Source organism: Lygodium microphyllum, chromosome 23 (assembly GCF_053477565.2).
Source record: "Lygodium microphyllum isolate KBCC chromosome 23, Lygodium_microphyllum_v1.1.10, whole genome shotgun sequence".
NCBI classification, from domain to species: domain Eukaryota; kingdom Viridiplantae; phylum Streptophyta; class Polypodiopsida; order Schizaeales; family Lygodiaceae; genus Lygodium; species Lygodium microphyllum.
Window position 1 is genome coordinate 68,112,668 of NC_141157.1, and position 23,729 is coordinate 68,136,396.

The 23,729-nt window shown below is 37.4% G+C and overlaps 1 protein-coding gene across 1 annotated transcript in view; it reads left to right on the forward strand.

Moving 5' to 3' along the window:
* The window catches only part of LOC148016295 (intraflagellar transport protein 57-like), a 111,599-nt gene extending 110,598 nt beyond the window's left edge, over positions 1-1,001 (forward strand). Inside the window, exon 17 of the mRNA XM_087663764.1 lies at positions 436-1,001. Within this exon, the coding sequence (XP_087519890.1) occupies positions 436-495 (60 nt within the window). The 3' untranslated portion in view covers positions 496-1,001. The remainder of the gene's footprint in view (positions 1-435) is intronic.
* The last annotated feature ends 22,728 nt before the right edge of the window (positions 1,002-23,729 follow it).

The window sequence follows — 23,729 nt, forward strand, 5'->3', positions numbered from 1 at the left end:
ATATGGACCTCACTAGTGGCCCTTGGTCCAGTGGTATGTCGTCCCTGAGCTGAGAGATGGCCAGCCTCACCAAGCTGAATACCCCGGCTGATGTGCATTTCTTGTGATCAGCATACTCAGCATACACTGTAAAGAGAAGATTGAAGATTGTGGTTGGGTCAGTTTCCATGCATGTATTCCATGGAATCTGTACCTATCATCTGCTCAACATCTGGTAGACACAAAGGAAAGGAGAGAGATGAAGCATTTTCTTCGTCACTGAGAGAACAATGCTGCCCTAGGGCGGCCAATGAAGAGGCCTGATTTAAGAGGGAAAGCAATCCTTTATTGAACAAGCGTTATCTATGAATTATATTTGATGTTTGTAGCAAAGTCATGAGTTTCCTTTGAAATTTATGCTGCATTACGCCCTAATTTGTTTTGTGTTTTCCCCAGAACCAAGTCAACCAGAGCATCACAATGACAAATACCAACCTGAGTGCAAGGGGAATCTGATGCCGAGTGTGAACATCTGCTGTCCAAAGGAATCTTGTCAAATAGCACACTGGCAAGATCGTTATGGCTCTCTTGTCTATTGTCAGAAAAAGACCAGTCCAAATGTGGGATCTAACCAGAAACATGATCAGATAAATTATCAGTTGAGGTTGTGACTGAAAATTATTAACAGGGAAAAAGGGGTGTCAACCCAACCATGTAATCCTCACAGATACTTTTGAGTCAGGTGCCATGCTACAAGCCACCTGATGGAGTGTACACATGTCAAAATTGACATGATACAGAGATCAATAAGATCTTATGAGATGTTGGACTATCTTTATTCTTTGTGAGCTTTGACCATAAGAAGAGGCCTTGAGGGCATATCAAAGGGACGTGAAGGACTTCAGTTTTGTATTACAAAAATTTTGCTTGTTATAGACATCGTCTTCATTTCTCCACATCTTGGGCGTGCCAGTAAATTCATTTGCTTCACTGTTTGTTATGAAACTTGTGCTGCTTTTTGTACATTTTGGAACTTGCAAATATCGACCACTTCAATTAGTACACCGTTAATGTGAGGAAATTTCCAAAAACTGTGATCTCCGCAATGAAGTGTGCCAGGATAGTGATAAAAATGTGGTGCAGGGACAAATTTTCTCATATCTCTGGAGGATATGGCAGCGCTTGCAATGCTGCAGTAGCAAAAATAGTTCATGAAAGCAGCCAGACAACAGATGATCTAAATGGATTTCGTGACTCGGTTGTTTAAAAGAGTTGAATTAAAGCATGGCAGTACCTACAAGCAGGCCCTTTTAGGGGTAGAGGCGCCCTCGCTCTGGAAGATTGAGAGATTTGGCAGATGGTAGTAGGTACGAGCTTTTGTGCTCTGAGGATTCAGGAATATTTGGTATGCCAAATTTTCTATTTTGTGTCTGTGGACGTTTCGAGAACGCAGTGCAGGAGTTACTGTCATGCATGAAAGTACTGTGTGGCCGTTTTAGTGGGTGCTGGCAACAAGTCATGTTGAGCAACCTGCGTCCAGGCATCGAACACCACATTAGAAAACCCTACATGCACGTTGTAAAAGGCCTGCGTTGGAGTCCTCAAGGAAAAGCCAGTCTCGGACTTGTGTGTGCAACTTTGAGAGCTCTAATCTTCCATTGAACGAGAGAGAAAGAGAGAGAGAGAGAGAGAGAGAGAGAGAGATCTCGATTGTATACTTCAGCACTCCCTTTGTCCCTTCTCTTCTCTTCTTGTTTGCAAGAGCTTGGTAGAAGAGCGAAGATCATCGATCAAACAGAACACCATTACAACCTTCGCTTGGATCAGGGGAGGCTCTCCTCTTCGGCCTAGACTACAATAATGGAGGCGAATGCAATGGCCAGTCTTCTCACGAGCTTTCTTGCGTTCTTGGAGTACGCCTAAGGAAAATCCGAGAGAGAGAGAGAGAGAGTTTTGGATACCTTGAGAGCCTAGGGAGAATCGGTGAGAGAGAGGGCGTTGGATACCTTGTAAAGCTATGGAGAGGTGGGTTTGCCTACTCCCGGGTAGAAAACTAGAAAGATTATACTCCCGGGTAGAAAACTAGAAAGATTATATCTTGTAAAGCTATGGAGAAGTAATAAGTTTCCTGCAACTTTATTGAGCTTAAAGGCCTCAACAAGAAAACTAGAAAGGTTATATCTCCAAAATTTTAACGTCCACGACAACCATTTACAACATGGTTCTTGAAAGCAATATGTATGTATAATGATGCTCTTGTGTTTGTATCACATGGGGTTAATATTGATAATCTTTAGTCTTTTGCTATAAATGGTTACACTCTTAGAGTACATGCTTTTATACATTATAATATAGTATCGAATCTAGGTTTGCATGATAGCATGTATATAGTGCCGAGATCTCTTTTTTTTTGGGCAAACTTCAAATTACCATTGTCACAATGTGTATAAGCATTTGAATTGGTTGGTGCTCAATTGCAAGAACATTAACCATGAACATTTTAAGAATTCGATATCTAACTTAAAGAGAGAGGTTGCAATTTTTCTTGGGTGTTCGATGTTGCAATTTTCAAGAGCTTCCACTCCCTCATGGATCAATTTACCACTCGCCTTGACTCATGCTCTAGCTTTGAATAAACTCTACTCCCTCCACTCAATCCCAACAATGTGAAAAGTAATAGTAATCTCAAGAGGTGAAGTAGAGTCTTCAAACCATACAATGTAGTCATCAAGTTAACAGAGGATTCTTCTAATGCTCTTAATTGTTCTCTTTTCTATTCTAAACCAAAGATATTCTCCTTTACTAAATAGTTGGCCACATCTATGTGTGTTAACTTGATTTGTGCAACATTTGTGATCTTTGATAATGTGTCTAATTTTGTCAAGTACATTTTGATTTGTCTTCAACAAATTGATCAATAAAGCTAGCATCTTGTTCATAAACATAGTCATGGATGTTATCAATCTAATGGCATAGAAAACTTAAAAGTTACTTTTCTAGTTGACTTGCAAGAGTATATTTGATGTAGTTTACAAGAAAACAATGTTTATGAAAAATATCTTACAATAATAGAACAAACATGAGATTAGTATTTTTTCTTATCCAATGGATCTAAATTTCAAGAAATTTATTAAAATATATTGCAATTAATACCAAGTATAAATAAAACCTCTTAAGGAAGTGTTGCTTTTGTTTAACAGATTATTATACTTGGATTTTAAGAGCCTAGATTGATAAGAGAAGTAATAGAACTCTCATGTTACACTAAAACTCTACTAATTCATGATTCAAAGTATATAACAAACAAATCAATGACAAAATGATTGATTATGATAATTCTTTATTAACAGAAATATAAAACTAGTTTAGTAAAGAATTAGTTGTTATGCAAAACAAGTCTATTTCAACTTATTGATTCAATTATGATCAAGTTGGTTAATATTCTATTTAGTATGTGAAGTTCAAGATCTACTCTAAGAAGAAACTTAGTGTCTAGCCAAATGTCTAATAGTCCATCTCATGAGCCTAACTTTTACACTCACAACAAATCTATATAGAATATGGTCAAATTGTAAGTTTTTTGTTCGACAATGCAGATTTTGACTTGGAAGCTTACTTTGGATGACAAATTAGGGATGATGAAAATATATCTCTAATAGAAGTTATACAAATTTCAACACTAAAAAGATGTCCAAGTTACAACATGCCAATGTGCTTTAGTAAAAATATATCTCACTTGAAGATGAAGACCTAAATAAGCTCATGGATTGATTTTTAATAAGTCCCATAGGGGAAAAGTCACTTTTGTGGCAATCAAGGCCCTCTAGCTCAATGTAAAGAGTAAGAAAAAGTTGTTTTAATAAAAAGTAGTCAAACTAAAAAATATATAAGAGGTCAAAATAGGCTAGAGAGTATATACCTTCTTGGGAAATTTTAAGATATTTTTGTAAAGATTAGGATATTTTTATTATTCTTAATCAAATATGTCAAGAATAAATTGATTTGGCTGAAACTTTGATGCAAAATACTCTAATATATCCTCGATCAATTCTCATCAAGATGATAAAAACTTCACAAACATTGTCAACATCTTCAATAGCTCCCAAATAATATTGCATAATGTTGTTTTGATCAATTTTCACACACTTTTGAAAATTCAATGCCTATCCACAATGTATTTCTACTTGAAAGCTTTAGAACTTTCATTCTACTAGCTAACAATATTGCTAAAGTAACATAAAATTTTGATGTCATATGCACATGCTATTTTTTATTTAACCCGATAACAACTCTAGTATTAATGAATAGACTCATAAGGGCAACTTGAAACTTTGGCTTGGGCTATCCATAGACATATCCAAAAGCTTAAATATTACTTGATAGTCAAGTATTCAAACCTTTGATTAAGAGCTTAAAGCTCCAACATGCTATTTGGATAAAGGAGAAGATAATGTTTAAGACAACTCCAATTCGATGATTACAAAGTGGCCTCAGGGGTCACTTGATGATGATGAAGTCATCCATTCACTGTGATACAGACTATAGAGAAAAACCACTTTAAAGTAATGAAAGTAATATTTATTACATGCAATGAATAACATGGCAAATCCAACACATTACATCTCCTTAGTGTGAGGCAAAGTCATGGACAAAGTCTAGATGTCATGGGTGGGAGCACAAAGGCCTATAGAATGGTAAACATGCATGCAAAATAAGTCTAGACGTCGTGGGTGGGAGCATAAAGGCCCATAGAAAGGTAGACATGCATGCAAAATAAGAGAAGCATTGAGGAAGAGGATGTAACAAGTAGGTACGGCATAGAAATAAGTGAAGCCCTATATGTGGTGGCTGTTGATACCTATGTTGAACAACTTAAAGATGAACAAATTGATTCTCAAGCGGTGCTCAAGTTGTTGGAAACAATCATGCAAAAGTTTAATGTATAAAAGAGGGTTTCCCTATTATGTTTCCACAAAAAATCCAAAAGGTTGCTATCACCTTACCAATGGAAGTTCTATGTGGATGCTACTTTGATTTTGCCACAATTGGATGATTTATGGCTTGAATGGGATATTTACCATTTGAAGGTGATTCCCCAAGTGACTTGTTGCTAATTTTCACTCTAAGTGTGCTTTGATCCATTTCAAGCTTTTTGGGAGGGACTTCTTCCAAGTTTTGGTGGGTGTCCAAATGGGATGTGATTGGATTCTTTCGCATTCCACGACTTCTAGGGTATTCCGATGCACACAATGCCATGGTCTACTAGTTTTCCCCTTAAAGATTGTCCTCTTCTAAGGTGTATTTTGAGTTTCGTTTTCATGCTTACATGTTTTTTCAAATGCTAAAATTAAGGAGATCGCAAGTGCACTTGGGAAGGTGCTATATGTTTCCCTTATGCTGGTCAATCTTAATGGATCACAAGGCCTACATCCTTTCGGACCATAGTGTGGAACCACCAAAAGTCGTATACATTCATCACCCTAGAGACTTTGAATTGCTATTTTTCCTATTTCTGAATGCATGCTATGTGTGTCGCAAGGTGGGACACTTTGCAAGGGGATGCCCTAAGAAGACAAAGGAGAAAGAGGATAAGGAGTTAGAGGCCACTACTATGTTTGTAGATCCCAAAGCTCCTCCTATGAGGATGCCCTAAGAAGGCAAACGAGAAAGAGAATAAGGAGGTAGAGGCCACTAATATGTTTGTAGATCCCAAAGCTCCTCCTACATGTCAAAATGGGAAGGATGTGCTAGTTGTTGACATGAGTAGGCAACCACTTTGTCCAAAGGAGCCTAATGTAGGTGTTGGTTCAAATGTGGATAAGATTATCTAGCACCAAAGAAGTTCTAATAAGAAATAGATTGCTATTGCAAATAAGGAAAACATTTCTCCCACATAAAAATGGATGAACAAAGAGAAGAAAATATAGGAATCAAAATAAAGAGAAGATGAAGGTAGGTAAAATCTCTCTTAAAAAGCTTGCAAGAGGATCTTTCAGCCTCAATAATTTGTATGGCCTATTAGAGGGTTTGGGAGTGGCTATGAATTTACTACTCATGCATAAGTTTGAGATTGGTCCTAGAATGTTTGGAGTTTGTGTTCCATCGACAAGAATGAAAGTGCTAAGTCTTTGGGAAATTATATGGGCATGATATCCTTTGTCTTCAAGAGAAATGCGGTCCCAAGATAGATTTAACTTTATCATGTTATGAGTGATTCATTAATGCCTGGAGGGAGTTGTTTCTCACACCTATCTTGTGCTCCTTGGGTTGTGTCCACCAAAGAGGAGTGCAAGGTGAAGCAAATCATCGAGTTCATTTGGATATTGACATATGTGAGGCACTCCATTGGGACCATGTTTATTAAGGATGATCAACTATAATAGGACTCAATCCCATGAGTGGAACAACAATAGTCAAGTTTGTGCCATCCAGACAACGACCTACTTGATTAAGCACTTCTTGTATTTTCTATTATGCATTGATTTGTGATTATCCATGATCGAGGCAATGCCAAATATCATCCGATCTCATACTACACCAGTGCTAGATATGGCTCTTACTAAGAGTGAACTCCATCAAGTTGTTGGGATAATGAAGAAGACTAAATCTCCAAGAAGTATGGCCTCCTTGTGGAATTATTTTAACAACATTAAGATATCTATGGAAAAGATCTTACTTTGATGATCAATGAAGTCTACAAGAAGGATAATATTTCAATTCAAGTGAGTTATGGGGTAATTAAGCTATTGCTAGCAGATTCTAGCTAAAGCTCTAGTTTTCTAGATCAAATGTCTCCTTATTAGCATTGTACATCCCAACAAATTCGAGCTCTCCCTCTAAAAATATAACTATAAACATGACAACCTTGAAAAATTACAAGTGCCCAAAATAATATTGGCAAGGCTCAAAAAATTAATAAATCCTTTAAAGAGCAACTTTTAGCACTTATGCCTTTATCTTTTTGATTTTGAGGGGGTTAACATATGTGGAAGTGATCAAGCAAGATACTTTATCAAGAAAAATCAAGATTTAGAATCAAGAGGGAATTGTGTGACTCAATGTCATGCTCACAAGGATTAGGGTAGTTTATATGTCATGGTGGTTGTGGTAGCATACCATCAGCGTGGAGATGGACACAGTCATGGTGGAGGGGGTTCCTCCTAGTGGAGGTGGTGATTTGCATCAATTTTGGTGTTGGTCTTCCACCTTCCATCAAGGTAAAGTCACAAAATCAAGGTGGTGGTCATCAAGATAGTGGGCCAGGCTCTAAGTAACCTCTATGTGCAATCATGGTGATGCACTTAGGACTCATGGTTGTGCCTTCCCTCCAAGCATGGTGATAAAAACTTCCAAGCTCTACATGAGTTGGCATCCACTACGTGCCTTGATGATGTGGCACAATATTATTCACATGTGTGTTAGGTGACCGATATGAGGATACACTAGTGATTCTATAGTTGGACTTCACCCATGTAGTCCATCCTTGGTTATGGCACATTTATTGTGCCACCTCTTCTTTCCTAGTGAGTTCACACTTAGTGACCGTGTGCACATTATGTTGTGATACTTTCACATTAGTATTTTATCATGTTGTAGACTAAGTTCTTTTGTGTGGAAGAAGAAAAAGATTTCAACCCTATCTCTCTATGTCCTCAAGTCTCCATTGTTTTTGTGTATGTGTGTGTACTTTTGAGTGGTTCACCTCTCTCCATTCTTGTCGGTTTTCATGGTATCAGAGCTGTCCCATGGCTGCACGGAGCTTGATTGAAGGTTGAGGTAAAGGGTTGGAGCACAAAAGCAAGAAAGCAAGCAACAGGTAAGAAGCTCCTCCACCTTGCTTGATTTGTGCTAGATTATAGTTGAATGAGGCTCCCGAGGCTGGTAGCCGATGCAATTGTAGTGGAACTTGTTGAGCAGGAAGAATGGTATATATACTGTACATAAGTCATTTAGGCCTTGCTCGCTCTTTTGGCCTCTTAGGTCATTTTAGCCTCCATTCTGGACATGCAAGTGGTCCCGACAACCTTTTTTGGGTATATTGTAATTTTGGCTATGTCCGCAGTTTAAAGATGCACAAGTTACAGATTTCAAATATGTAAGATTTCATGGATTTCTTGGGTTGATGACACAAAAGGCATTTGTACACAGATTGCAAATTGCAGCTACTATTGTGCAATTAGTGAAAAAGGCTACATGCTTAGTTGTGGTGCACGTGGTATCAGCTTGCTTGCATACTGCAAGTTTTTACAAGGTTTTCTGTTTTATTGACATTTTTGACAACTTCAATTGGATTATTAGTGAGAAGATTGATAATAATAATTATCATGCATGGAAGTTTAGGACTCGGTTTAGGATGACAAATTTCTTGAAGGCTAAAGGTATTTGGAATTACATTAAAGGAGACATGACAGTAGCACTTGAAGATCTTGTATGAAATGCTATTGCATAACAATTAAAGGTTAAGAAAGATTAGGAGTAGACACAGAGTAAAGTCATGTATTGGCTATCTGTCAGTATAAAAGATAGCATGATGGGCTATTTGTAGGAATCTGAAACCCCCGCTATTGCATGGAAGAATTTGGCAAGGCTGTTCACAGTAAATCAAAGGTTAGAAAGCTACATCTCAAGTGAGAGCTAAATCAAGTGAAAGAGGGACCATTAATGATTATGCATCAAGAGTATTGTGGAAGCTCTTGGATCTATCAGTGTGGTAGTTGATGATGATGTCGTTATATGAGCATGCTTAGATGGACTTGGAGATGAATACAAGAGCTTTAGGTCATCTATGAATATAAGGGATGATATTCCTAATTTTGCATACTTGATTTCTATGATGATACTTGAGGAGAAGAATCTTGACTTAGATTCCTCTTCTTCTCAAAGCAAAAACAAGTTTGAATAGGTGTTTTACTCTACTAGTAGAGGTAGAGGTCGTGGCAAAGACCAAGGTGGTGGTTGTGGCCAAGGTTATGATACACATCAAAATAGAGAAGGACAGTCTCGAGATAGGGGAAGCCAAAGAGAGCAAGGTGAAAATTCTAATAGGAAATAGAATTCTGGTGATAGTAGATAGTGCTGGCATTGTAGTAAAAAAGGTCACATTTCTAAAAATTGCTTAAAAAAGAAAGCTGAAATTAGAAACGGGAAAAAGCAACAAGGTTATTATGCATCTAGTAGCAGAAATAATGATGACAGAAGTGAACAGTTGTTTATTATGTAGCACTTTATAAACATTATGACTATTGATGGTTCATCAAAGAATGATGTATGGTATGTAGATTTAGTTGCCTCTAACCACATGGCTTCTCATGGATAATGGTTTAGAGAGATGCACAGTTCAGAGTCTCCAGCCTATGTGGAGACAGGGGATGATATAGCTCGCCCCATTACTCATGTTGGAAATGTTCATTCCAGTATGTAGAATGATGGAAAAACTAAGTACTTGGTTGATGTGCTTCATGTACCAAATATTATAATAAACTTGGGTTCTATTAGTCAGATGGTAGAATAGGGATTGCATGCTCGGTTCACATCTAAAGGTTGTTATGTAGAAGATCTCAAAAATGATTGCACATTGATTGCTAAAGGAAAATATAATGGCATATTGTTTACTCTTGATGTAAATCTACCTAAAATGGATGTTGCCATGTTTGCAAAAGGTTCAAGTATTGTGGCTAATATTGAAATTTGGCATACGAGAATTGGTCGTGTGAATGCGCTACAATTGAAAGATATGTAGTCAAAACAGATTGTGGATGTCTTGCCCAAGTTTAAGGTTGATGGGATGATGCATACAGTATGTGAAGCATGTCAATTTGTAAAGCAAGCAACGCATGAGTTTCCACATGAAAAGCATGTATGCAAGAAGCCACTTGAATTGATACATTTCTATGTATGGGATCCTACAAAGACTGCAACTTTAAGCAGTTGCAGGTATTATGTTTCTTTCATTGATGATCATACTCACAAAGTATGGGTTCACTTTATGCATGATAAAAGTGAGATGTTCACTCACTTTAAAATGCCTATGATTTGATGGTGGGAGAGAATATCTCTGCAATGAGTTTTTTGATATTTTGCAGGTTGAGGTCAAATGTTACTTCACCAAGTAAATCATAGATATCGAGAAAAGGTAAAGAGAAAGTTGGAGACTCACCTATTGTGACAAATGTATAATCAAGTTTCTCTCATGTCGATGCTAATTTAGATGGCTCTGAGCAAAGCTTGGATGAGGAGTTTGGGATTCCATCTATTAAAACACATGGTGTGCGGAAGGCACAAGAGGATGCTAAAGCAGATGCTAGTGATCCAGGTCGACATAGGTTAAGTAGAGTGAAAAAGCCAATGCAGCGATTGATATGTGATAGACATGTGACAGCTATGTAGCTCATCACTATGCATACATGGCTAAGGTTTTGCAAGATGTGGAACCCACTTGTTTTGAGGATGCATTGGATAATGAGTATTGAGATTATGCTATGGATGAAAAGATGTCAGCACTTATGGATAATGACACATGGGAGTTAGTGCCCTTAACTGAAGGCAAGAAAGCTATTGGCTATAAATGGATTTACAAGGTCAAGGAAATGGATCTATTGAGCATTTTAAATGGCTGAGCCAAAGGGTATGTAGAGACTCATGGTATTGATTATGAGGAGACCTTTGCTCCAGTGGCTAGAATAACCGCTATAAGGGATGTCATAGTAGTGGCTACATCAAAAGTTTGGATCATGCATCAAATGGATATTAAGAATGTCTTCTGGCAGGGGGAGTTATAAGAGGAAGTTTATGTTCAACAACCATCTAGTTATGTGATTGAAAATCGCCCAGATTATGTATGTCGGCTTTGTAAGGCCTTGTATGGGATGAAGCAAGCACCTAGGGCATGTCATGACAGGATTGCAAAATATCTTATCAGCATTGAATTTCATAGAGCACAAGCTAATCACTCATTCCATGTATGTGAGAGTGATGCAGGTATTGTGGTCATTACTATATATGTGGATGATTTGATCATTGTGAGTGATATTAAGACAGATATTGGCAATGTGAAGGGTCTTATCAAGGCTGAATTTGAGATGAAGGATTTGGGAGACCTACGCTATTTTCATAGCATAGAGATAATTAGGACTCTAGAGGGTATATGGTTGTTACAGAGACATTATGCATTAGATATGTTGAAGAAGTATGGTATGGCTGATTGCAAGCCTATTTCTATACTTTTGGATGTTAATGCTAAGCTTAGTGCACATGAGGGTGACTTGATTGAGGGTGTCACTATGTACCAAAAGATTGTGGTCAGCCTTATCTATTTGATGATTGCTAGGCTAGACCTAAAGTACATAGTTGGTTCGGAGAGTCGATTTATGTAGCTTCCACAGAAGCCACATTTGGATGCAGTACAACACACATTGCACTATATTAATCCACATTGGACTATGCCTTATTCTAGGTGCAGGTGTACCATTAGATTTTCATGGTTACACAGATGCAAATTGGGCTGATAGTATGCCGAACAAGAGATCTACCAGTTCTTTTATGTTTTTCTTTAGGAGTGTTGCTCTTACTTGGAGCAGTAAGAAACAATCAACAGTTGCCTTGTTTAGTACTATAGAGAGAGAGTACAGAGATGTTGCAATTGAGCATGTGAGGTAGCTTGGTTACGCAAACTGCTTGGTGATTTGGGGATGCACATGGATGATAAGGCTATCATCTTTTGTGATAATCTTAGTAGCATTCAATTGGCTTGGTTTATGTTAGCACAAAGGATCAAGCTACTGACATTTTCACCAAGGCCTTGGGAAGAGCTAAGAAGCTTCAACACTTATAAATAGAGATATGAGCCATTGTTATAAGCCTAGGCAAATAAACAAGTGAATTACTACTATAATTAACAAGGTAAAGTAAAAGACAAGTACTATGCTTGGAGTTCACGAGCTCATGTTGAGCTTGAGGGGGTGTGTTGAGATATTGAGCTCTACATGACCTGACATCCGCTACATACCTTAGTGACATGGCATGGCATTATTCGCAAGCATGTTAGGTGATCGACATGAGGGTACACTAGTGATTCTATAGCTGGACTACACCCATGTAGTCCATCCTTGGTTATGGCACATTTATTGTGCACCTCTTCTTTTCGGGGAAGAGCTCATTGTGTGAATTTCAAAGGTCGATTGCTACGGGATTAATCATCACTTGAAAGCTGCACAATTGTTTGAAGTCATAATTGCTTGAAGATATCAATCTTGTTTGTGATTTTCTAGATTAGATCCTGATTAAATTAAGTTTTGGAATATATAAAAATTGAGGAGCCCTATATCTCCCCCAAGGGTAGGTGCTAAATCCCCATACCAAGAGAGGATTTCTTTTACCATTGTAGAAGCATGGACCGAGGCCAACTCCGATGGCAAGAGGTCTCCCAGCAGGGATCACATTAAGTAGGAGGTGGTTAGGGTGCCAGGGGGGCTCTGGCTATAGTAAATCCTTTATGCACCTAGGAACTACTTGGTTCCATGTATGGCCCAAGTTCTACTTGGGACACCTAAAAATGCTAGCTAGGTGGATTTGATCTTGGTGACATGTAGATCCGGCGGATGAGGCAGCACGTGAAATTGTAATTTTTCTCTTGTATGGGTGGGAGAACACACATTATGGAACATAATTAATGAATTTATTTTATTGTGATTGTATATTCGTGAGTAAATTACACAAATGAATAACTATGCATAAAAGGATTATTTTTAATTAACGAAGCTATTTTTATATGTTTCACATAATGTGGTAGGTAATTAGATAACTAAGAACTTCCATAGAGGGAAGTGGGTGGATGGATTCCCGATAAATCCTGTCCTATGGTAGGGTGGTCTTGGCTAGCCAAGAGGTTTCCCCCCAAAAAAAATGCTAGGAAGAAACTCTAGGGATTGGTCTCAGAACACCTGAATTGTAAATTATCTTAGGGGAAAGGTATGATGGCTATGCTAGAGCATTGCGAGGGATTTCATAAATCCTTAGTCTACTACTAGAAAAGAATATTGTACTCTATGAACCAAGGATAATGGAAGTCGCTCCTTCCAGATAAGAAGCCTCTCGAAGGACACCTCCGGATGTGAGCTAGTTGTTGGTAGGAGACTGGTAGGTCAATTAGGAATCTTTAGGTCGGTCCTTTGTGGGTAATGACAGAATGCTTCCCCTGCGGGGTAGACCTAGGGTTAACTAGCTGGAACAAAATCCCCAATCATTGTGGTTAGAATACGGATGGCGATGACTAAAAGGTAAACTCTGGGCAACTACTAAAACGTTATCCGTCACATAATCAAGGGCGGTTACATTACATAATTTGTAGAATCATGATGGAAATAGTTTCAGGAGGTTATTGCACGAAATGAGTAAAGGACATTATCTGCACTTGAGATTAGTAAAATAACTTGATATATTTATTGCAAAATGTGACAATGGTTAGGAGTTGATTAACGCTTAAAATGTGAAAGTCTATTTAAAGAAGAGTAAATCATCTCATTAAATTATTGTTGCAATATTTTTCTAAGTACCAATTAAAGGAAATTCGCTTATGTTGGGTAAGTTAGCCCTAAAAAGAAAATTCGTGTCTTACTTAACAACGTTAAAGGATTTATACTCAACACTTCTTTATGGAATTCTTCATTAGAATGTAAGGTTGCCTTGGGTCAAGGATCTACCTTGGGTATATGAAGCTGTGAACTGCACGATGGTGTGATTGTCATTGTTTGAAAGGATTTTTTGTGTTTGCTATAATCTAAATCTCTGATTAAAAATATTGACAAACAGGATAAAATGAAAGATCACGCTAGGCTACCCCTAAGCTAGTTGCAAGACCCTACTCCAAGGGGGTCATGATTATCACTTTGAGAGGCTTAGACTAGCTCAATAGCGGAAAGGTCTGTCCATAGGGATAGTCTCGAGTAGTAGGAAATGTGGATGCCGGGGGGCCTTCATGACCTAGGATAGAATCCTAGAACCCTAATACTAGTTACAAGGGAGGAATCTTGGTGGGCAGAATACCCTCGTGGAATTCTATATAGCGTAGGGTCGGAAAGATGAAAATTGTAATAAACTTTCAATATAATAAATAAATTTGTTTTTATTCAAGGGTTGCTTGAATTGTATGTGTGTCTGTGAGATAAATTACTTGAAGAAACTCGTGATTTAACAGACTAATTAAGGAAGTTGGTTGTATATATTTCAATAAATGTGCTGTAGGTAATTGAAAGTAAAGTGGATGGATGTGACCTTCAACAGGTCCATCCAATGGTAGGATGGTTCCGGTTATCTAGGAGCTTTTCTAAATCAGTGACAGAAATAGGAAGACAATAAATTGACCAACTAGTTGCTAGGTAGAACCGACTTGCATTGTTTTAGGGGGCCGGAATGGGATTTTTCGTTATGGATAGGAGGGTTGATGTACCACACTCCACTTCGTCTCCCCCATTCTCTTTGAACCAAGTGCAATGGCAAGTCCTCTTTAGTTTGAGTAATCCTGTGGAAAATGGGAACTCGAAATTACTAATGCTAGCTGGTTGTTAGGAGACCCGTTTGATTTTAGGAACCTGGAAATTTAGGTCGATCCTAGTGGGTTCGCCTAGAACTCTTCCCTTGTGATGTAGACTCAGTAGTAGGGCCCAAGTGACAAACCTTGTGATACTCCAAGGGAGCACTGAGAGGCATCATTTTGAAAAACCTACTGATGGACTTCGAATAGAATACGACATAAGATTAAGAAAAAAATTTATTGGATGGTAAATATAGCCCATGACATGTTTTCTTCTGTTTGTAAATGTATGTTTTTGAAGTATGGCAGAGTAACAAATCTTGGAAACGATTCTTGATCTTCTGAGTAATGTTTATGTCAGCTATGCATTCATTAAGTCTTTCTTAGAGGAATCATATGATGCGGATACTAGATCAGTTGTACAATCCCTCGCCTCTATATCGTGTAAGATGGTGGATGATTAGTGGAGGATGCTGATATATCGATGCATGTCGTCTAGCTTATCTTTAGAATAATTTAAAAAGGGTAAAATGGATGGAAGACCTTAAAGTTGTCAAGATCTATCTATTCTATGAAGCCAATGTAAACTCAACCTTGTACACTATGGGCAAGAAGATCAAACTAAACTCGTATATCTATGAGGAAGTTACAAAGATCCTTCTAGCTGATGGAATAAAAGTCATAGGTCGCTCTAGCCACCGTAACTACAAAAAGGGCGGATTTCTTGAACTCCCTTAAAAATATAGATTCCTAGATATCTACTCTCAAAAATATAGATTCCTAGATATCTCGCAACTACAAGCTTGTGAGCTATCTAAATAATGTATTTCTTCCCATTTTCTTACCTTGTACATCTGTTGTAATAAAGATTGATTGATACTTTATCAATCAGAGAAATAATGGAACCTTATTCTCCCTTGGAATCTCTGAAATTGTAGTTTAACTTTAGCAATGGAAAAATAGTTTTATTTGAAATTATTTCAATAAATTACGCAAAAAATAATTTGAGTATCAAACTCTAATATTAACAGTATATAAAATTTGTAAAGTTTAACTTCAAAATTGTCAAAAATTCCCAAAATTTTGCACCCATAATAATTTCAACAAAGCCCAAGAGAAAAGGAATCTTTTGAAGCAAGTCAAACCTCCAAAATTTGACGAGAAAGGTGAGAATGTGGAAGCCGATGCAAAAATTTGGATCGAATCCATGGAAGATTATTTTACTGATGTTGGAACTGTCCTAGCCAACCAAGCCACGATATTTAAGCTAAATTTAATTGGCGAAGCTCGACTCTGGTGGAAGCAGTGGTGTTGCGATCAAGGTATCCCTGAAAATATCATTACTTGGGATTTTTTCGAAAGAAGTTGTAAGAGGAAAATATTTACCTCTAGCTTATCACACCCAGAAGATAAATCAGTTCTTTAATTTGAAGCAAATGGGACTGACCCCGGAGGTGTATTATTCCAAGTTAGTTTCACTTCTTAAATATGCACCCTCCATGGATACTACTCAACAAGTGTCCAAGTTCTACAATGGGCTAAATTCTCCTTTGAACACTCGTTTGGAATCAATGCGTAATAGACCTCCAAGATGCTTTGATTCGAGCTGCTCCACTGTGCGGAAGTACAATCAAAGCCTAAAAATAATAAGTTCTAGAGCTACAATAACTAAAACAAAGGAGGATTCAAAGGTCAAGCAAAAAGAACCCAAGGCCAATTTCACCAAGGTTAAAAGAAAAAGGTAAAATCCAATGCAGTTGGAAATTTTATTCCTACCTAGGGAAACATGGATGGTCTTAGGTGCTTTCACTGTAATGAGCCATGACATTTTAGGAGGAGATTGTCCAAAGCTAGGTGGAAACCATTGCCTAGGCCAATTTTGAGGTCAAGGCAAAGTTGCCCAAGGACGTGGACAAATAGCTATGGCAAGAGGAAGAACGTCAAATATTACCCTTAAAGAGATTAATAAGGAGGAAGGCCCTACTATGGAAGAAGATATCGAAAAAGCAAGCAAGTGTTTATGCTGCATTCCTCCACAAGAAGGGTCCAAATCATCAATATTCGATAATACAGACACTAGCTAGTCACTGAGGTAAATCATTTATAGTTTTGATTGACTGTGGAAGTACACAGTCATTTATTTCTCCCAAGTGTGTTAAGAAGTTAGGAATAGATACAGTAAATGCATCAAAATTGCTTGTGGAATTAGCAAATAGAAATGAAGTTCTTTCTACACAGAAGACCACCAAGATAGAGTTTAACTTAGGAGGAAACCTTTCAAGTATGAGATTCAGAGTAATGAGCTTAGGAGCTTATGAATGTTTACTAGGAATGGATTGGATGATTCCTAATGATGCTCATATAAGATTTGAAAGGTGAAATAGCAACTACATAAGGAAAAACAAGGAAACCTAAAGTTCAATTAGCAAAAGCTTCTCAAATTGTGAAAGGCTTGAAGAAAGGATTACCAGTTTACTTGATCAAGCTTAACAAGGTAAATCAAGATGGTCAGATAGAAGAAGAACCATCTTGGTTAAAAGAATACGCCGTAAAGAGCTAACTGAGTTACCTCCTTTGGAAAGAGAAGTCGATCATGAGATCAAACTTGTTCCAGGAGCTGCTCCAGTGGGCAAAAAGACCTTACAAAATGTCTATTCTTGAAGCCATCAAACTAAAAGAGCAACTCAAACAACTATTAGAACAAGGGTATATTCGGCCAAGTTATTCACCATGGGGAGCCCCAATATTATTCCAAAAGAAGAAAGATGGGACTCTCTGTCAAGTACCAAGGGCTAAACCAGGTAACAGTGAAGAATAAGTACCCAATCCCGAGGATAGATGAGCTTCTTGATGGTTTACAAGGAACAAGGATCTTTTCTAAGATTGATCTTTAGTCAGGATATTATCATATCACAGTCAAGGATGAATATGTTCCTAAAACCGCCTTCAACACAAGATATAGTCATTTTGAATTCATTGTGATGTCATTTGGATTGACAAATGCCCTAGCTACCTTCAATAGATTAATGCAATACATTTTTAGGCCTCATCTCAATGATTTTGTTCTTGCATTCTTTGATGATTTTCTAACTTATTCTGAGGAGGAAGAAGAATATGAATCACATCTTCACATTGTCTTGGAGACGATGAGAACACACAAATTGTATGCCAAGAAGAAGAAGTGTGCCTTCTTCAAAAGAAAGATTGAGTACTTGGGATTCATAGTGTTTGCTGAAGGTATATCAATAGATCCTACCAAGGTCAAAGATGTTCAAGATTGTCCATCCCCAACCACTATCAAGGAAGTGAGAAATTTTCTAGGTCTAACAGGATGGTATAGGATATTCATAAAAAACTATGCCCAAATTGCAACACCTCTTATAGACCTACTCAAAAAGCAAGTTGCCATTATCTGGATGCCAATTGAACAATCTAGCTTTGAACAACTAAAGCACATTTTGATAATTTCTCTCCTATATTAGGGCTACTTGACTTAAGCAAGGAATTTGAAGTTGTCATATATGCCAGCTCTCTTGCATTGGGATGCGTACTAATGCAAGAAGGTCATCCTGTAGCTTACTCTTCGAGAAAATTGAAAGCCCATGAAAAGAGATATGCTATTCATGACTTAGAGTTGTTAGTCGTGATTCACGCTCTCAAATTATGGAGACACTACTTGCTTAAGTGGATTTTTACTCAGTTTGATCTTAATATGAGGCAACGACGGTGGATCGAAATTCTACAGGAGTATGACTTTGACATTAAGTTCAGACCTAATAAAGAAAATATAGTAGCACATGCCCTTAGTCGTAAAGCCTTCCTTAATGCTCTTATCGTTGAAGAACCATCTAGGGCAGAAACTCTAGCTACAATGGTATTAATGCCAACTAATCCTATCATCGAGTTGACTAAGGAACCTCTAGCTACAATGGTATCAATGCCAACTAATCCTATTATCGAGTTGACTAAGGATGAAGCAAATAAGGACCCAGACTATTAACAATTCTTTTGGGAAGTTTAGAATAAGGAACAAGATCCCAAATTCAAGACTAAGTATAAAGAATTATTTACAGATGAAGACAAATGACTTTTTTATTTAAGAATGAGGCTATGCATTCCTTCAAGTCAGACTCTCAAGAGAAGGATACTTTGGGAAGCACATGACTCTCCTTTTTCAAGACACCCACGGTATGCAAAAACTCTTAATGCTGTCAAGAAAAGCTATTATTGGCAAAGACTCAAGGGTGATGTACTTAAGTATGTCACTAAATGTCTAAATTGGCAAAGGGTAAAATTTGAACGTGTCAAGTTACTAGGAAAACTCCAGCCACTTGACATTCCCCAGATGAAATGGGAGTTTATTAGTATGGACTTTGTAGTTGGGTTACCTTCAATGCAAGGAGGATATAACTCAATAATACTAATAGTAGACATGCTAACAAAGGCCGCTCATCTTATTCCAACAAAAACCAATTACAAAGTTTCAGATATTGCAAGAATTTTTATAAAATAAATTTTTAGGTTACATGGGTTACCTAAAAGGATCATCAGTGATTGTGATTCTCTTTTCACATCACATTGCTAGAAGATTTTATTTGAAACCATTGGGACCAACTTTGTTTCAACACTGCTTATCATCCACAAACAGATGGGCAGATAGAATGAGTTAATCAAGTGATTGAGGACATTCTGTGTGCATATTGCAGCAAGGAACCTAAAAGGTGAATTTAGTATCTACCCTTAGTGGAATTTTCTTATAATGCCTCTGATCATCGAAGTATTCAGATGACTCCATTTCAGGCATTATATGGTCATGATTGCCGTATGCCACTTAATTTTTCAGGCACTATATGGTTAAGATTGCCGTATGCCACTTAATTTTTCCAGCACTATATGGTCAAGATTGTCGTATGCCACTTAATTTTTTCGATCCTACTCTAAGGGTAGAATCTTCGAGAAAAATGTTAGAAGAAATGGATGATCAAATCAAGATTATTAGACAAGATATTCAAGCTGCCAAGGACCGTGACAAAAGGAGTATGCTGATCTAAAAATGCAAGAACGAATCTTCAAAGAATGAGATATGGTCTTCATCCGTGTCAATCAAAAGAAGAGTTCTTTGTCTTTAGGAGAATTTAAGAAGCTAAGTCCAAGATATTGTGGATCCTATAAGGTTCTCAAGTGCTTAGACCAAGAGCTTATAAGTTACAACTCCCTTAGAATATAAAAATCCACAATGTATTTCTTGTTAGCGTATTGAAAGCATACGTAGCTAACCCTAACCATATCCTTGATGACCAAAAAGTTGTGATACCTAATCAAGGAGTCCTTGAGCTACAACTTGATAGAGTAATTGATGTAAGGGAGAGAAAATTGAGGAGTAGAACCCTTAGAGAATATCTCCTCCAATAGAAAGACTACCCTAAAGAGAATGTCACTTGGATTGACCATGAGTCACTATGTAACCAATATTCCCAGTTTCATTCGAGATAAGGACATCTTGATTCCTCTAAGGGGGAGACAATGTGATATCCCGACTTTGATTTAAAATCTTCTCGACTTCTCCCAAAATGGACTTGAAGAACTCTAAAATCATTAAATAGAGAAGATCTCGAGCAAAAAAACCCAAGAATCATAACTCGATATTTTTTTCAGATTGATAAGGACTGTAGCCACCCATCGGAAGTTACCACTTGAACAAGAGTTATGAGCCATATTAGTCATTAATATCAGTGTCTATAGTATGGATGGTCCAAAAATACTAGATTTTTAGATAAAACTAGAATATTTTGGATATTATTTATTGTAAATATCCTAAAAAGCTATGGAAACTTCTTGAATAGGGTGTCATGTAAAAAAAAAGCAAGTGGCTTTTTTAGCCAGTCTTGGAGGTTTAATGCAAAAATAAGGATCGGAGAAATCATGCTCATCACAATCGCAGTTTACAGGCAACAAATAACACTCTGAACGGGGAGAATAAGAAGGAGTGATCTCGAAGTTTTTTGAGAAGGTGTCATAGGGTTTTACCCCCCTTTTGGAGCCAACAGAACCATCATATTTGCGATTTGAACATCAGATTGCATCTTGGAAGCTTTAGATGGTTGATTTTGCCAAGATCCCCTCCATAAAGAGCTCTTCTTCTTAGCCACAACCCTTCTCCTCTAATTTAGTTATAAATAAGAGGCATGGGGAGCAGTTGAGAGAGGTCCAAGCAAAAGGGGAGAGGCCCTTCTCAGGAGTAGAGAGAGAGGGAAGAAGATCTCGAGAGGCTACGAGAGGGAGCTAGAGAGGGGGAGAATTAGAAAGAGAGAAAGAGAGAAGAAAATCCTGAGATGTTGTAAGAGAGGGAATTAGAGAGGGGGTTAGAGAGGAAACGAATTAACTCAACCTCCTCCTGTCTCGATCTTCAACTCGGCAAGCTGCTCTCACGCTCTTCCATTGCGAATTCATTCCACCTTCTCTATCTCTCGAACCTACTCGCGAACGATGGCTCCAAAGCAACGAGGTGAAAAGACCATGAAATCCACCCCAATCAGTCAAAGAACAGCTATTGAGATGTCAGCTTCATCTAGAGAGCCTATTAATACATGCACAAATGGTTAATTGCTACCTATGATTTGTAGATAGATTAATCAAGATTATAATTCACAAAATCATAATGGAAATAGTTGCATGAGGTTATTGCACGAAATGAGTAAAGGATGTTATGTGCATCGAGATTAGTAAAATAACTCGATATATTTATTGCCAAGCACAACAATGGTTAGGAGTTGATTAACACTTAAAAAGTGAAAGTATATTTAAAGAATCTTGTAAATCATCTCGTTAAATTATTGTCACAATATTTTTCTAAGTACCAACTAAAGGAAATTCGCTTATGTTAGGTAAGTTAGCCCTAAATGGGAAATTCGTGTCTTGCTTAACAACATTGAAAGATTTGTACTCAACACTTCCTTATGGGAAGAACAATCCTCATGAGAATGTAAGGTTGCCGTGGGTCAAGGATCTACTTTGGCTATGTGAAGCTGTGAACTGCATGATGGTATGATTGTCATTATTTGAAATGATTGTTTGTGTTTGCTAGAATCTAGATCTCTGATTAAAAACATCGACAAACATGATAAAAGGAAAGATCACGCTAGGCTACCCCCAAGCTAGCTTGGAGACCCTACTCCAAGGGGGTCATGATTATCGCTTTGAGAGGCTTAGATCGGCTCCATAGCAGAAAGGTCTGTCCATAGGGATAGTCTCAAGCAGTAGAAAATGTGAATGCCAGGGGGGCTCTGCCCGTAAATTCTGCATTACTCCTAGAATAATCTGACGAGCCCCTTCGCGACCTAGGATGGAATCCTGGAACCCTAATACTAGTTACAAGGGAGGAATCTTGGTGAGTAGAATACCCTCATGGAATTTTGTATACCTTTCGAAGGATTAAAAAGATTGAAATTGTAATAAACTTCCAATATAAGAAAGAAATTTGTTTTTATTCAAGGGTTGTTTGAATTGTATGTGTATCCTTGAGATAAAATACATGAAGGAACCTGTGAGATAAATTACATGAAGGAAAACCTACTTATGGACTACTAAAAGGTGTGCCTTGGATTGAGACTGGTGGACACCTCACATATCGTAAGGCTTAGTTTCTTCCCATTGTCATAATTTGACTACTCAAGATTTAGCCTAGAATTTGAGATTGATGCACTTGGAAGACATCTTATGCTAGGATGGCCAAAGTTTGGTCTAGTTTGAGAGAATGCTTGAAATAGATTGATTGTTGGTGTTGGGTTTTGGCAATCCTTTGGTTAGTTAAGAGCTCAAAATTGACATTGTGTGTCAACAAAACACATCATGTTAAATGGATTCCTGTTTGAATGGTTACCAAAGACGGTGTATGTGAATGTGCTTGATATTGTAACCTCTTTAGACAACACTTTGTACAATTGCTTCTTAGCAAGATTGTGAGGGGAGGAAAAATTTGTGTTGGTAATTGTGTCCTCAAGTATTGTTACATTGTTTTTGTTGAAGGGGCAAAGTGCACATTGGAGGTTTACAATTCCCCGTGAGCTTAAGAGCACTTCATCTTACAACATTCTTATGCTAGGTCAGCTTGTGCACTTGTTAATGGTGGCCTCTTATTATTTGGGAAGAGGTGCCAATAATGCATCACTATGCTTTTAAGGCATTGGATAGAGCATTGAGGAATATAATAGGATGTAAAATGCCATTTGGAGGAAATGTGATTCTCTTTTGTGGTGATTTTTGTCAAATTTTACTAGTGGTCGTGAAAAGGGTAGTCTTGAAGAGATAGTTGATGCAATGCTTTGTCATTCAACTTCATAGAAACAATGCACTAAGAATTCTGATTGTTTTAGAAAATGTGAGTGGCCAAGCAAGGTGCGAACACTAAGAATTCTGATTTTTTAAATGACTTCTCTATCTTGGAAATGGTTGTAATTATTTAGATAGTAGTGAATGCATTGCCATTCCAATTCACATGGTTTTGCAATATGCTACTATGGAAGATCTCATCTCGTAAGTTTATATAAATATCCATTTTGTGCATGATTTTGCATTATTCTTCAATGATCATTCTATTTTAGCCCTAAGAAACAAAGATATTGATGCATTAAACATCACTCCCTTGCATAAAATGATTGGGGATTCTCATGTATGTCATAATGGTGATACTATAGCTTAGAGTAATGCAAATTCCTTCCTTTGCACAAGTGAATACCTTAACTCCATTGATTTGGGATGTGGTTCTTCTCCACATTCTTTAATGTTGAAGAAAATTTCCTTTTAAAAAAAATGTAAGTTTACTAAAGTAAAAGGGGTCATTTTATAGTCTTATAGCATGTAAAGAAAGGGTATTTCTTAATACCCTTTGAACACACATTATATAGATGATTTCTTATAGATACATTCCCTGAGCATGCTTGATACCTTATATTGATTTCTAGAGACTATGGCTAATCCACCTTCCTTTGCAAGAAAAGAGCTTGATGAGATACATTCTTAAATACTTGTACTTGGCCAAGTTAATAAAGATGTGCTATGATCTTATAGAATGATGATTGTGCTTATAATAGTTTAATAGTGTTCAAAGTAATGTACATAACTACTTATCAATCTCTGAACATGGAGTTCTATGACCATGATGATGATCCTTGAGAATATGTCAAATCCATGCTATACTTGAATCCAATGGGATGGTTAGAAGGGA